The sequence below is a fragment of the Chamaea fasciata genome, unplaced genomic scaffold (genome assembly GCF_029207755.1).
Source record: "Chamaea fasciata isolate MVZ Bird 193981 ecotype frontalis unplaced genomic scaffold, bChaFas1.0.hap1 SCAF_12, whole genome shotgun sequence".
Lineage (NCBI taxonomy): Eukaryota > Metazoa > Chordata > Aves > Passeriformes > Sylviidae > Chamaea > Chamaea fasciata.
In genome coordinates this window covers 9,328,294-9,344,000 of record NW_027094097.1, presented here as the reverse complement: position 1 = coordinate 9,344,000, position 15,707 = coordinate 9,328,294, and the positions used below count along the sequence as shown (strand labels likewise).

General features: G+C 49.3%; 1 protein-coding gene across 2 annotated transcripts; it reads left to right on the top strand.

The window, feature by feature from the left end:
• The first annotated feature begins 191 nt into the window (after positions 1 to 191).
• Positions 192 to 15,498, top strand: COG4 (component of oligomeric golgi complex 4). Of its 2 annotated transcripts, XM_066194448.1 has the most exons (19): positions 192 to 369; positions 875 to 957; positions 1,629 to 1,743; positions 2,550 to 2,724; positions 3,268 to 3,461; positions 3,881 to 3,986; positions 5,050 to 5,207; positions 5,751 to 5,809; positions 7,275 to 7,408; positions 7,911 to 8,029; positions 8,373 to 8,539; positions 9,179 to 9,344; positions 10,841 to 10,903; positions 11,366 to 11,482; positions 13,104 to 13,196; positions 13,506 to 13,589; positions 13,892 to 13,993; positions 14,387 to 14,515; positions 14,781 to 15,498. In XM_066194448.1, the coding sequence occupies exons 1-19, from the start codon at positions 223 to 225 to the stop codon at positions 14,913 to 14,915; spliced, it is 2,346 nt and encodes a 781-aa protein (XP_066050545.1). In that variant the 5' UTR covers positions 192 to 222; the 3' UTR covers positions 14,916 to 15,498. The 2 variants fall into 2 exon arrangements, with proteins under 2 accessions (XP_066050545.1, XP_066050544.1); XM_066194447.1 differs by lacking the exon at positions 192 to 369 and having other exon boundaries at positions 873 to 957; positions 1,612 to 1,743.
• Positions 15,499 to 15,707: the final 209 nt, after the last annotated feature.

Genomic DNA, 15,707 nt, shown 5'->3' with positions numbered 1-15,707 from the left:
TGCCCAGAGCGGTGCCGGAATGATTGCGGCGCTACGGCAGCTGCTCCCTCCACCAAGAGCCCCCCCTCAAAAACCCTCAGCCGTCTTCCAGCATGGAGATTTGGAGGGGCGTTAGCTTCTCCCGCTGCCGGGCGGAGCTGAGCGGCGCCAAGGCTCAGGCACCACCTTCGGCGGTCCCGACGGGCCTCACGGCGGCATCGACCGCGTCAGCTGTGCCCTAAGATGGCGGCGGCCACGGCGCCGGGGCCGAAGGCGCCGCCAGGGGAGAGCGGCGGCCCCGCCGCCTCCGCCCTGTCCATGGAGCGGATCCAGTCGCTGACCGATCTGGCGGACCTGGAGGCCGCCTACAGCCGGCTGTGTGAGGAGGAGGTGTGTGGGGCCGGGCACGGGAGGCGGCGGGGCCCCTAAAAGCGGATGCCTCGCTGTCACTGTGCCCCTCATTGCTGGGTACTCTCTAGAGGTGTTTAATACGGACTTTGCCGCCCCTGGGGCCCGGCCGGGGGTCGGTGTCGCTTGCGCGGATCCCTGAGTCGCGAGCAGCTTGGAGGTTCTGGGATGCGGTGACTGGAAGCCCGGCCAGGGGAGGCGTTTGTGGATTATGTGACTTAAAAGTGGTGTGATGAGGATTCCAAAACCGGTGCTTTCAAATGGCAAAACCATAAAGATTTAGAGGATTAAAGAAAGCTTAGAAAGGATTTATTTGTCGTATAAATGGAAGCTCTTGGGAGCAGTAATGCCTTGTTCTGTGTCCTTGACTTGGATGTAGGGTCTGTGATAAATTGCTGGCCTGGAGGAGAGCTGAAGTCACACAACACCTCCTTCATCTTTTTCTTTCTTTCTTTCTTTTTTTTTTTTTTTTTTTTCTTTCCCCCAGAAAGTCGTTCAGGAAGAGCTGGATGCCCTCCTGGAGCAGCAAAGCACTATAGAGAATAAGATGGTTGCTCTTCATCGCATGGGGTTAGTGTTCCAACCCCCCTTTCCTTCTTGCTGCATGACCCAGATACTCCTTTCAGTGTTGTAGGGGAAGCACATCCATTCTCAGAAAATGTCAGACTTCAAATCAGTCTGTGGTAGAGAACACCCGCTGGACCCTCATCCCCACGTGTCCAGTTCTTCTCAGCAGCACTGAGAGCTGTGCCCTCACCCAGACTGATACATTTTGGTGTAGGCTAAGCAGCTTTTTGGAAGTGTCATCTCAGAGGTTGCCAGGTTTAGGCATCAATTGTTGGATCAGGTGTCTTGTGCCAGGCTGTCTACAGGTGTGAACAGATATTACTGCCTCTTCAGGGTGAACTTGTGCAGGCAGGCTGGAAAGTCATTCTAAATGGCCTTGTGTCTAGTAGAAGCTCGGAGGAAAGGTTTACAGTCTCCACCTCTGCTTCAGAAGTGGAGAATGTCATAAGGGCCCAGTGGCTTGTTCGTGGCCTGTGTGGCAGCAAGGCACAGTTGGTCAGTGCAGCCTCTTCCAAAGCAATTGGTCTGTTCCTTTCTCCTGCTTTGCTCCCGGAGGGAGGGAACAAAACGAGAGTATTGCCACAGGACCAGCTGTATTTGGAGGAAGAGCCATCCTCTTTGCACACCATCCAGCTGGTTAATGTTTGCATCTCACAGTTCCCATGTGTTCCCAGCCCTAACCTGCAGCTGATCGAGGGGGATGCCCAGCAGCTGGCAGGGATGATCACCTTCACCTGCAACCTGGCCGAGAATGTCAGCAGTAAAGTCCGTCAGCTTGACCTTGCCAAGGTAATGGGGCTGGGGGGGTTGGAATTTGTCACCTCCAAGCTGTGCTCTGTGCCCACAGCATGACAGATATGCCCTGCTTTGGTAGGCAGCTGGGCTGGAAAATGCTGTGTTCTTTATTTTAGCTGTATCTTTCTGGGCTCCTGGATATTGCAGGGTATAAGACTAGTAGAATCATAGAATGGTTTGGGCTGGAAGGGACCTTAAAGCTCATCTCATTCCCAACTCTCCTGCTGTTGGCATGGACACCTTTCACTAGATCGGGTTGCTCCAAGCCTCATCCAGCCTGGCCTTGAACACTTTCAGGGATGCTCCTCCATATAGCAGCTGGATCTCCAGCATCCCCTCCTGTCCATGCAGCTCCTGGTAGAATACCCTGAAAAGGGTGACTAGCAGTCTTGTCAACTACACAGTGCTGAGGGACAGTGAGATGGCCATTCTTACCCAAGCCAGGTCAGGAATCTGGGCTGTTCTGTTCCTTGTATGAGGACAGGCTGAGGGTTGTCAAAGCCAGCACTCAGCACAACTGTTCAGATCAAACAGATAATGTGTGGCATTGTCTCTGGTCTCTGCCTGTTTGTTACAGAGGACTGTGGCCTCCAACTTCAGCCTTGGTTTTGACAAATGCTGTTCATCCTGTGGAGCCACTGGTCTTAGCACTTTCTAAGTAGTGTGGGATGTAGTAGTTTTGTTGTGTAGAGAAGTATTGCTTCAGTCTGTTTCTTTTTTTCCTTCACACTGTCCTCTCAGAGTTCCCTTTCCCAGGTCCATCCTGGAGCTGGAAGCATTACTGGTTGCCTTTTTTGCAGAACCGACTCTATCAGGCCATTCAGAGAGCTGATGACATCCTTGACCTGAAGTTCTGCATGGATGGAGTTCAGACAGCCCTGAGAAATGAAGACTATGAACAAGCAGCAGCTCATATCCATCGCTATCTGTCTCTGGACAAGTCAGTGATTGAGCTCAGTCGTCAGGGCAAGGAAGGTAAGCACTGTTTGTGAGGAGATGCTGATGAGTCACCTTTCCAATGGATAGCTAGAGGCTGCTCATTTCCCATGAATTGCCTCAGCCCAACAGACAACGCAGGAGATCTAATGCTGGCCAGAGATCTTAGTATTTTATAGTCTGACTTAGGGATGAATGTTTTTGACATGTTATTACACCAGAATTATCCTTAATTGAAAAGGAAGTTCCTGACACACCACTGTAATAGCATTTCAGGTGCTAACTAAGCAAAGGACAGAGCGTTCAGGCGAGAAGAAGTAAGGGAGAAGGCTCTGTCAAGGGGAATTGTTCTTGTGTTACAGTGTGCTACCAAACATAGCAACTGGAAATGAGGGAGTAAATTGCTAGATTCCGAAGCACCAACCTGTCTGTGCCTGTAGAGGAATTCTGCTGTGTCTTCTGCCTTCTCAGCATGGGGCTGCACAGTGCTGGTCTCTCTCCTGGGAAAAAAAAAAGTAGCCCTTGTTACACTACTAACATTGTGCTGTCGCTTTTTCCTTTCTTTTCTGTCCTTTTGACCAGGGGGAATAATTGATGCCAACCTGAAGCTCCTGCAGGAAGCAGAGCAGCGTCTGAAGACAATTGTTACAGAGAAATTTGACACAGCTATGAAGCAGGGAGACCTGCCCCAGGTGGAACGGTTCTTCAAGATCTTTCCTCTGCTAGGCTTACATGAAGAGGGGCTGAGCAAATTCTCTGAGTACCTCTGCAAGCAGGTAACAGGCTCTCTGACACCCAGGGGAAAGCGAAACCCAGTCTCTGTCAACAGCTGTTGTGGAAGGAGATGTTGGTGGTGGCTTGTTCACCTTAAAAATTAGCACTGGCTTTAGTTCATATCTCTCCTTGCATTTGTGTGCTGGGATGGGCTTTCTGGTGTCTGAATACAGATCCAGGGACTGCCTGACTTCTTCTGTGTCTTGCTCTCTGCACTTTCATAAAATCATCCAGTGAGCCTGGAAAAGAGAAGAACAAGTTTCTGCCTTTCCTTGAGCTTTCCACAAGAGAGGAAAGGAGGAACAACAGCAATAACTCTTGCATTGGGAAGGCCAATAAAAGCTCTCCAGGGCAAGGATAGAGGACCTGTGGGATGAAGAAACCTTTGGGTGTTCAGCTGACTGGTCCTGTTGTCGTGCAGGTGGCCAACAAAGCAGAAGAGAACCTGCAGCTGGTGATGGGGACAGACATGAGTGACCGTCGAGCTGCTGTCATTTTTGCAGACACTCTGACACTCCTCTTCGAAGGTAATCTGCCTTTCCTCCTTACTGACTGATTGTAAATAGTCCATGATGAGGCTGTCCATCAATTTAAATGCTTTTAATTTTAGCTCACAAATGCCTCATTCCCCTTTGAGCTACAAATGTTTCACACTCCAGGGACAGGGACACAACTAGTAGGATTTATTCTAACCAGGAGAGGGCATCACAGTAAGCAAGTTTTCCTACGTACATCTTGTACAGGCACAAAGTGGATTTGCAAAGGATTTGTTTGCTTCCTCCAAGAATCACTCTTCCTGTTCTCTGCATCCTCTAAACAAATGGGTATTCCCTGAAGGTTTCTTCAGACAAACAAATCAGATCCCTTAGGGATGAGCAGTTGTTGGTGCCTCCAGGCATGGCTCTTCAAGAAGCACCATGGGAGCTTGAAAGCAGAGAAGGAACGGAGAGAAGGGTATACAAATGCTCTATGGGAATGTTGTCAAAGACAGTAATTGAGATCCCATAGTGATTAACCACCTTCTCCATAAAATCTGCTCCAGTTCCAGGCTGCACCCCTGCCAAGTTACTCTCTCAGCCTGGCACCAGTAGAGCTTTCTTGGCAGTAGTGTCAAAAGAGGAGGAGTGTTGCTAACTTTTGGAGTAGAGCGTTTGTGAGAAGAAAGCAATATTGGAGAGATACTTCCTTAGAGATCGGCTTTTGCTCCAGGGAGTTCTTGCCTTTGCTGATGTTTGCTCTCTGTGGCAAGTGTGTGCTCAAGAGCCATCCCTAGGCTGATTTCTCCCAGTAACCTTGCAGGTGCTGAAAGCTGGGACTGGGTTTGGGTGGTCGCTGTGCCTCCTGCCAGATTTAGCTCGTGTGGCTTTGTCCTGGGGAAGCTTCATACTTTGTATCTTGCTGGGCTGAAGGGCAGCTGGCACACAGGGCATGGCAGGAATTCTCTTTAGGGACAGAGAGATGGCTTCTGCTCCAGGAGATTTGTACTCTCTCTGTGGGCTGAATGATCCTTTTTTAGATCTGGTCTGTGGACCTGTGTAGCTCTCCTGTGCTCTGCAAAGTGCTGGTTGAGTCTCTCTGCTCTCCCCACAGGGATTGCTCGCATTGTGGAGACCCACCAGCCCATTGTGGAGACCTACTACGGGCCAGGGAGGCTCTACACGCTCATCAAGCACCTGCAGGTGGAGTGCGACCGGCAGGTGGAGAAGGTGGTGGACAAGTTCATCAAGGAGAGGGACTATCACAGGCAGGTAAGAGCAGTGTGAGGCTGCCTGATGCAGCCAATGTGCCCTCCATCCAGTTCTGTGGAGCTCCCACTGCCACAGAGGCAGCAGAGTTTGACCTTGTGTGTTGAGAGAAACCTTGCTTTACTCCTTATTTCCCCTGATAGCTGAAGGGGTTCAGCTTGTAGCTGTGCTTTCTGATGCAGAGAAGGATTCATTTGGAGCATGGTAAAGCACCCTGGGCAGTCTTTGCTCTGCAGGTCTGTAGGGTGCTTTCAATACATCTTCCCTGCTGTCTTGTTCCTGCTTAGATACAGGGCTGCTGTTACTGTCTCATGGTCACAATACCTTGGTGCCTCTGGTCAAGTCCCATCCCACCACCCTTCCTGGCAGGATGAGCTCTGCCTTGGAGGAGGAGAAAGTGAACTTATGTCGTTCCCTTCTCTGTCAGTGCTTCCTGCAAAGCATTCCTATCACCCCCAGTGAGTAAGCTCTTCCTTAGGTGATAGCACAAGGAGTATCTTGTAACTCCAAGTCATCAGCGAAGATCCCTTTCTTTTGTAATTGCAGTTCCAGCAAGTCCAGAATAGCATGATGAGAAGTTCTTCTGCAGAGAAGATTGAACCAAGGTACAAAGAAAACCTCTTTATGCTCTCTAACCTTTCACTCTTGAGTTATTATTAACACTACTTAGCATTTAGATAACTCCCACTCTTCCAGAAGCTTTGTGGGTATTAATTCATAAAATCCAATTGTTAGGTGCCCTTCACTGCCCTTCTATAAAGGAAGCTTCTGTCGTGGGAATTTTTTTTTTTTTTTTTTTTTTTTTTTTTTTTGCTTAGTCATTAATTCTAAGCATTCCTGGAGGGCTGTCAATATCACTGCACCTGAAGGACTGAGATTTTAACTCCCTGTGCCCACTACCCTTTCATGGCCAAAGTACAGTCCTTGGAGCCCACAAAACAGACCAGCTCCCTGGACAGATAATTTGTGGCAGAATTAGGAATAAATCTTTGAGTCTAACTTAATCTGTACTGCTGCTGCAGCAGCTCTGTGCCACCAGTTTCTTGACAATGAAAGCACTGCAGTTCAATCTCCCTCTTTTTCTTCTTAATGTAAATATTTACATAACCCTTAAGGAAGGCCATTTGAAAGTGCACCCAGCCCTTCTGGGACTGCCTGAAAAGAAAATTTACAAACATGCCTTGAAAGAAAACTTGGGTTCCTCAAGGAAAATCTGTCTGTGAGCCTGCATAATTAATATTTCAGCAGTAATATCCACTTACTGTTTGCTCTGACTAACTCTGCATGCATCCCAGTTTTCTAATTCTTTTCTTTTTCATGTAAAATAAAGGTGATGTTTCCTTCTCCCATTTGTGCATCATGAGGCCTCAAGCAGGATTTGTAAAATTCTTCTGTGCACACTGATGAAAAAGCTGATGTGTCAGTCTTTCTTTTTTTTCATAGTGATCTCTGATCTGAACACTGTGTTCTGCATTGTAACTGGTTTTTTTAGTCTCACATTTCCTGAGCTGCTGAGCTTAAACAGATTCTTCATCATCTGCAGAGAAACACGTGAATCTGTGCACAAAAACACATATGTGGAGATGGCAGGGACCTGGCATTTCTAACACTGGCAACAGGGCTCATGGAATTGTAGCAAAACTGAGGTAGGGGAGGACTGATGAAGATCTCTAGTCAAACCTCCCACTCAAAACAGGGCTCATTTTGAAGTTACATCAGGTTGCTTTGAGTCTTGCAGTCCTCACCACTGTGATTTCAACGTGGATATACCCACATCTATGATGAAAAAGAGGGGAGGTGTTGCTAAATCTTGGAGTAGAGCTTATGAGAAAAAAGCAGTATTGCAAAAATACCTCCTTGGAGATGATTTTGGGGGATATTTTGATTGCGTGTGTGCGCATGCTTTGCACGTAGCAGTTATTCTGCTGAGCTTTGCCACTCAATGGCACAGATGGAAAGGGGCAGTACTGATCTCATAGTAAGGGAACAGAGAACACACTACTTAACTGAATGAAATTAGTGCCTCTCCTTTTGTAGTCTTGCTGTCTTGATTCTTGCTATTTCTTCCAGAGAGCTTGACCCTATTTTAACAGAAGTCACCCTGATGAATGCACGCAGCGAGCTCTACTTGAGGTTCATCAAGAGACGAATAATAGCTGATTTTGAGGTGGGAGATGCCATGGCCTCAGAGGAGATAAAGCAAGGTAACACCCTGAGTACCAGTACTCATCAAAGCCAGAAATTGAGATATACCTGACTTAGTGGTAGAGCAGAGTGACACAAAGACACTTTGGGAGCACTCTGTGGAAGACAATTGTGTAGCCTAGACTTTGCAAACCTGTTTGCAGCACTGGTTGTTCCCTCTAACTGGGAAGCCAACATTAAGAATGATTGTAGAGTATAACAAAGTAAAGTCCTCAAAGAGAGGAAGAGCCATTTGGTCACCGCAGACACAAATCCTAAAGGTGGAGGCCATGAAAAAACAAGCTCAAGGTTTTGGTACTCTGAAGAGCTCTGGAAATCACTTTTGTCACCTGCAAAATCCAGCTCAGCAATTTCAGCTCCACACTTGAGGCTTGGGATTTGTTCTAGGCTGGGCTTGGCAGATGTGTCTGTTTGGTCCCATGAGACAGGCAGAGGGGGAACCTGGTGGAGCTGCCTCCTGGCCCTGGGTTCCTGCTGATGCGTCTCTCTTGTGTTCCACAGAGCATCAAAAATACCTGGACAAGCTCCTCAACAACTGTCTGCTGAGCTGCACCATGCAAGAGCTCATTGGCTACTACATCACCATGGAGGAATACTTCATGAGGGAGACTGTCAACAAGGTAGGGGAAAACCTCTTAGATGCTTTTCTGTGTGTGCTCCTCAGTCCTCTGGTGAGCATCCCAAGGAAGGGATATATGTACGTGGCAAATCTGCAGTTGTTGGCAAAGTCTTGTTTCCCTTGGCCTTGTAAAGCAAGTAGTTGTTTCTGAACTTTGACTTCGGACATAGCCCAGGTATCTCTTCCGGGTCTGTGGGCTACTGCAAACTAGTCTAAGTGGTGCCAGCCACACAGGGTACAGTTCCACTCAGGGTGAAGTGGGCAGATGGGCACTTTGGTCTCTCAGCACTGCTGGGGCTGCGCTGCTCAGTGAGGTCAGGGCACTGAGACAGCTTTCTTTGCAGGCTGTTGCCATGGACAGCTACGAGAAGGGCCAGCTCACCTCCAGCATGGTGGATGATGTGTTTTATATAGTGAAGAAGTGCATTGGGCGTGCTCTGTCCAGCTCCAGCATAGACTGTCTCTGTGCTATGATCAACCACTCCACCACCGAGCTGGAGTCTGACTTCAGGTAATGAAGATACACCAGGTTTGTTGTAATATGCCTCCACCTCACGTTCTGCCAGCAGTGGTTGCTGTCAGATGGTCTTACTTGTGTTCTTTGCCTTTGAACCTCGGGCTTGTCATCTCCATGGAAGATGCTCGTAGGAAGCAGTGACAGGGTGTGGGAAGCTGGATCTGGACATCTTCTCTCACAGTAGGGGTGATCAACCTGTAGGACAAACAGAAAAAAGAACTTCATGGCCCAAAATCCCTATGAGGTGGAGTTGCCTTGTAGCATTGGTGTCCTATGCTGCTTGAGGGTACGTGATCACCCCTAGTTGTTCTCTGAGTTACTTCATTACTCAAACTTGGGCTGAGACTACAGAAAATGTCCTGCTGTTTTTCATTCCATTGTGGGAGTGAGGAACTGTGACTGAAGACAGCAGGCAGCTGCAGGCAGGATACTCAGGAAAGCTCAGAAACTGGGTGGTTATATTTTTCTTTCAGCATTCAGATGCTGTCAGGAGATATTTACCAGCCTTTTTTTCCCCTTCAAAGTTGCACTACGTTGTTCAGGTCAGATCTCAGACAGAATGCTGTCTCCAGGCACAGAGAATAATGTTTTTGTTGCTTGCTCTAAACGCTGGTGTGTTCTGCTTGCCTATAGGGAGGTTCTTTACAACAAGCTGAAGCAGGGCTTCCCAGCCACGACCTTCCAGGACTTCCAGAGAGGGGTGACCAGTGCTGTGAACATCATGCACAGCAGCTTGCAGCAGGGCAAGTTCGACACCAAAGGCATTGAAAGCACCGATGAGGCCAAGCAGTCCTTTCTGGTGGGTTTGGTGGCTGTTCTGCTGTAGGGTGAGTTGGGGTGGGGAGAAAGACAATGGGGAACTCTTGGGAACAGGACTGGTGGGATTGTTGTGTTCAGAGAACCTGAAAACCTGTTCAGGTGTGGTGGGTGGCCTGCCTTTGGGTATCTGGTAGATGCTTCTGCCTCGTCTCATGTTAGTAGAACTTCCACACCAGGCCTGTGCAAATGTGATCCTGTGAGTGCCTCTTGGGCTGCTGTGATGACAATTCTTCCCAGGCTGGAGAAGAGTCTGTACTCTTTTGAGGTGTGCTCCAATCCTGTTCTTCACAGGCTCCAAACAGAGGTGGTGGGGGAGCATCTCATCCACACCTTCCTCCAGATAGAAAAGTCCTGGCCCAAGCTCAGCTCCTTCACTTACCTGATTGAAGAGTTTTCATCAGAGCAGAGTTGTCTCCTCTGCTTGGTCTGCAAGATCCTTCTGTTGCCTTCTAACAGCAGAACTGCAGCTCTCTGCTTGCTTGAACAGGCACAGGGAGCATTCCAGACCCCTCAGAGAGCATCTGAAGTGAACTTGTCGCTCTTGTCTGCAATGTAACACATCCTTCTCCATGCTGGGATGCTGTGCAGACTTTAAATTGTGGAAAAGACCTCACTGGAAGAACATCTCTGGCTCTGCTCTCACCAGGTGTGAGCAGACCTGTGGGCAGAGACCGAGAGCACTGGAGAGGGGCTGGCTCCCCATGACTCGTCTCTCTCTAAGTTGTTGTGAACAGTCAGTGCTGAAGAGGCTCCTTGGAGCTTCGTCTGTATGAGGAGAGAAGGCAACAAAGGGAGCAGGAGGGACTGAACTCTTTTATCTCATAGAATTCTTTGTTACAGGTTTCTGCATTTATGAAGCAAAGGGCTTAAAATGTCAGTTCTTCCACTGACAGGTGAATTTCCTCATTCACCTGTCATCTTCTCTCATTTCCCTGTTTGTGCAAACCCTAGCCTTATACTAACATTTAGTTCAGCTTCAGCAGGTAGAGAGAACAGTCTGTTCAGTGGAGAACAGTGGAGAGCTCATCTGGCAGGAGGGCTGCTGATTCCTCCTGCCCTTGCTTCCCTGTCTCCCCTGCTGCTCTGGACACAGTGTATAGAACATCACTCTCAGCCACTCCTGCTCCGTTCTTCGTGACACTTACAGAAAGTTGGGGGTACATTATGGCTTCTGTCCATCACCAACTAGTGGGCTTCACTGCAACATCATGAACAGGATGATGAGGAAAAACAGTAAACTGTCTTGAACTCTCTGCTAGCTGGGAGTTCAGCACATGTGCTCAGTTGCTGGAGTTTAGCTTTATGCAGCTTGGTGAATCTGCAGTACTTTGATCGCACAGTAGCAACTCTGTCCCTTAACTACTTACATTTCAGTCCATACCGTTAGCAGGGCATGGATTAAATGTGTGGATTTGGGGATGAGGTGCTGGGAAATTCCATTTAATCCAGCTTGGGTTTGTTTGGGGTTTTTTTCAGGTAACCTTAAACAATGTGGAAGTCTGCAGTGAAAACATCATGACCCTAAAGAAGACTTTGGAGGTGCAGTCTGTATTCTTGTTTGTTTTTTCCTAAATCAAATTTGTAATATCCTCCCTTGGCAGGGGCACGGGTTAAGTAAACCATCTGGACTTTGATAAGCCAGAGTTCCTGAGGTTTTTGCCCTCCAGCCTTAGGAAAGCAATTTTGACCTGGCAGAGCAATTTCCGACTGACAGTAGAAGAAATACCAGTTCCTCCAGCCTAACTAACCTGGTGCAGGAATAACAAAGGCATCATGGAGAATCTGCAGTTCTCTGGTGCCAGACTAGACAGCCCCAGGCTTCTTTTCTTGCTGTCCTTTCTCCCCGCAGCTGGAGCCGGCAGCTTCTGCCTTTGCAGGAGCAAGAATTGGGCTCCTGTCCTAGCCTACACGCTGGTGGGCAGCCAGAGCTCAGCAACACAAAGGGATAAAAACTGCCCAGGTTATTAATTTGCAGCTTGCTCATGGATCTCTTCCCTGCAGAGTGACTGCAGCAAACTGCTTAGCCAAGGATTCGGGGGTGAGCAAGCACAGGCCAAGATTGAGAGCTGCCTCTCAGACATGGCTGCTGTCTCCAACAAATTCCGTGACCTACTGCAGGTGAGTGTCTCTACAAATTACTGCTGACTTCCAGCACTGGCTGCTGGTGTCTTCAGGGATAACTCTGGCAGGAGTCACTTCAGCCCAGGGCCAGGCCATGTCTGACTCCAGGAGTGCTGGTTAGGGTGGAGGAGGGAGCAAATCAGTCAGCTTTGAGGCATGGAAACAGCCCCAGCCCATTTACACAGCCACACCAGCTGGCGGCTGCATAAAAAGCACTGGAAGCAGCTGCAGAGACAGAAGGAATGTTGCTTCATTTGTCTTCACTCAGCATGGACTTGCAGTTGGTTCAGCATTTTCAGGAGAAGAAATATTAATAGCATTTCCATTTCCTCCATTCTCCCTCGTGGCACAGCACATTGTCAAGTTGTCCACAGCCTCACTAAGTAATGCTGAAGACAGGCTGTTGGTAGAGAAGAGCTGCTCTTTTCTCAGGTTTCTCCATCTTTCCCAAATGCAAATACTCAGCATGGAGCAGAAGACTCTCTGGCTAAACCCAGTCTCCTGTGGCATGGTGGGGCTTGCTGTCCTAAAATTTCACAGTGGTCTCTGGCAGGGAGAGAAGCAGGAAGACCTAGTATCTAATGTGTAAAGAAACTAAGCAAAAGAGAATATTTTGAACCAGGTTTCCCTTTCTACTTCACAGAGGGGCCAAGTTGTTTTTTGGTTTGTTTTTTGTGGGGTTTTGTTTTTTTTTTTGGCTTTGCAGTTCAGGGCAGGCAGATGCTTTCAGTTCAGCGCTACCAGCAAACCCTCTTGGGGACTGTGGTCAGTATCAAAACCAAAGAGCTCATCAGTAAGGAATAAAACTCCCCAGTGTGACTCTAGTGTGGTTTTAAAAGTGGCTGCAAAGCAGTCCAGAGGCTGAGGAGAAAGCTGCTGTCCTGCCTGAGTCACACACACACTGAATTTGCCTCAGAAAAGGACAATTGCCAGCAGGCCCTACTCAGAAATGCCAGTTTTAGTTAAAAACTTCTATCAAATGCCAGTCAGAATCGGTACCGACATAGTTTCATGCTGAGTGAGCTTTCGTGACACCGTGCTGAGCCAAAGAGGGGTGGCTGGCAGGAGAGGGCTCTAAGAGCTCTCATCACAGGGGACAGAAGAGCCTTTGCTGACAGCCTGCTGCTCAGGGGAGATGGCATGTGCTGGGGTTATGATTAATTCAGGGATATAACTGTGATTACAGCTTTTATCCTCCTTTTAAATTTTCCTACTCAGCTAAGCTGCAGTGGAGGTGGGAGGCATCGGTTGAGTTCAGTCACAGTGCCCTGGCTGGTGCTGAGTGGAAAAATGGAGTTTGTGTTTTCTACCCCATGTGCCTCACTCCTGCCATGAAATCTGTAGCTGTGTTGGGATGGGGTGGGGAAGCACAAGCCCTTCAGACCACACTACAAGTCAGCAAAACAGCAGCTCTGGGACAACATCCTTCCTCCTCTTCCTGTCATGGTGTCCTCAGAGCCTTCCGGCACCGGAAACATGTGGGATCTGGGCCTTCTGGGTTCAGTTTCCTTTGCAAGGCTGTGGGTCAGTTTCCTCAGCTGAGAATGGGAAGCAGCATCGAGACAGCCTATTTGTAAAGATTTTGTGCCTCACTTCCTCTTTTTGCTGTCTCCCTCAGGAAGGTCTCAATGAGCTGAACAGCACAGCCATCAAACCCCAGGTGAAGCCATGGATCAACTTATTCCTCTCTGTCTCCCACAACATCGAGGAGGTGAGGCTCAGTGTTCTCTGCTTCTGTTTGTACTTAGGCACTCTCCATCTTCTGCTGAGCAGCCCAGTCAGAGCAACCACTTTCCTTCCCCTCAGTTTTCTGCTGTTTCCTTGGCACAGAGCATCAGTAAAATACCCAGATCTTGCTCTGCAGCCGTGTCTGGAAAAAGACATTTGGCTACAGAGGAGCATGAGAAAGTGGAAGGGATGAGGTGCCGCTCCAGGAGGGACCTCCCTTCCTGTCCTCTGGGCCGTTGGCTGTGGTTTACTTCAGGCCATGTAAACAACCCTTTCTGCGTTTCACTCTCAGGAGGAGTTCAGCGACTATGAGGCCAATGATCCCTGGGTCCAGCAGTTCATTGTCAATCTGGAACAGCAGATGACAGAGTTCAAGGTGAGAGAAGGAGGTGGCAGCCTGCCAGGCTTTGGCCAGACCTCCACATGGCATCCTCCGGCTCTTTGCTTGACAAGTAGAGGTGTCCTCCAGTGCCTTGCAGGGCACTTAGGGATCCAGTCACCCCCTTCTGCAATTCTCAAAGCCTGCTTGCAGGCCCCACATACCTGGATCACCTCTGTGGTGCTCCCCACTTGCCAAGCCTGCAAGTCCTTATTTGTAAGTAAGCTCTCCTAGCCTTGGGCTTTAGGGACCTCTGCTCAGTTTTTCCTGACAAGAATGACACAGGTTTCTGCTTCCAGGCTGGACTGTCTCCAGTGATTTACGATACTCTCACTGGTCTTATGACAAGTCTCATAGCCATTGAACTGGAGAAAGTGCTGCTCAAATCCACCTTCAGCAGGGTAAGCAAAACACTCCTCTACTGTGTAGCCTGTCTTGACTGCAAACCCTCAGTAAAGGATGGGGCAGGCAGAGGCAAATATTTTCCTCAACCCTGAAATACTACCCTGTAAGAAACTCTGCAACCACTGGTGACCGGCTTAGGGACATCTTTACATCAGCACCTACAGGGACAAAGAGGGTTTGGTGATGAGACTGAGAGGAGATGGCACCCATAGGGGGACTGGGTTTCAAGGCAGGTCTAAACATAAGCTGCCTAAACCTGCAAATAAATGGTCTAACTGGGACCTGCCTGCTCAGAGACCTGCCCCTGTCTCCCTGTGATTTTAATTGGTGTCTTGGCACAACCCCTGGGTCTGCTTGGAGAGTTAACAGATCTCTCTCTGTGCCCACAGCTCGGTGGTCTGCAGTTCGACAAGGAGCTGAGGTCCCTCATAGCCTATCTCACCACAGTCACCACATGGACTATCCGTGACAAGTTTGCCCGTCTTTCCCAAATGGCCACCATCCTCAACCTGGAAAGGGTGAGCTGCACTTAGTCTGCTTCTGCTGGGGAATTGTGGGAACATCAGCTTTACTGCACACTGCTTTACTGAGTTCCTCCAGGTGTCATCTCACCTACGGGGTGTGAAGAACCTGGAGAACTACTTCAGGGAACTAACTGTGGTTACAGCTTTTATCCTCCTTTTAAATGTGGAGTTGCCCCATGTCTGATGGTGCTCGAGTTCAAACTTACCTGTGAAGGCAGTCTGTGCTGAGTCATCTCCTACAGCTCCCCTCTTTTTCCAGGTGACAGAGATTCTGGATTACTGGGGTCCAAACTCAGGTCCCCTCACCTGGCGCCTCACTCCCGCCGAGGTCCGGCAGGTGCTGGCTCTCCGCATTGATTTCCGCAGTGAGGATATCAAGCGGCTGCGCCTGTAGCTGGTCACTGCTTGGATCAGCACCACACTGAAGCTAATGGCAGGAAGGTTGCAGTCCTAGAGCCTGCCCAGGTCCTGTCCTGGGGCTGGCTGTTTGATGGTGTGGGGATGGGATGATGTCTGTCCTTCTGCTCACATTCCTTGGAGCAAAGTGTTTTCCTGGGCCTGGCAAGACAACCTGCCATCTTTCTGTGGGAGCAGAAACAAGGCACCGGAGGAATCTCTCATGCTGAGAGCAGGGTGATAGTATTTCTCAGAACAGAGGCCGGTGTCTGCTCCTGACTCCCTGTGCTCTGCTGCCCTGCAGGAGGCCACGGGCCAGGACAGGGGGGGCTAGTGTGACTCAAATAGGGGTCTGCTGCTGCAGCTGTGTTCCCTCTGTGCTCCTAGTTTAAGGGTCAGCTACTGGAGTCACAGATGCTGAGCCCTGGCTCTCTCCTGGTGGTGATGGGGACTGTTCTGTGGAAAAGGAGTGATTTCCTTGGAAGGTGCCTGGAAAATCACTAGAAGGCCTCTGTAGGAAGTGGGGCTGTGTCCCTGCTGGCTCTGTACAGCTACTCTGTAAATAAACCTCGCTTGGTTGAGCCGCAGTCTCCAGTGGTGTGTCCAGCTGTGGGCCTGGAGGGAGCTGGAGAGATGTAGGACAAGAGCTCTTCTCTGCTCTACTTCTCTTCTACTCTGTGCCAGGTCTTCCTTGTCTTTCCTGGCTGCCTCCTGTGGCTGCAGTCCTGCACTGTCTCCCTCAGCCAGGGCCATAGAGGGGGGATGACCAGCCCTTGCATGCAGGTTCTGC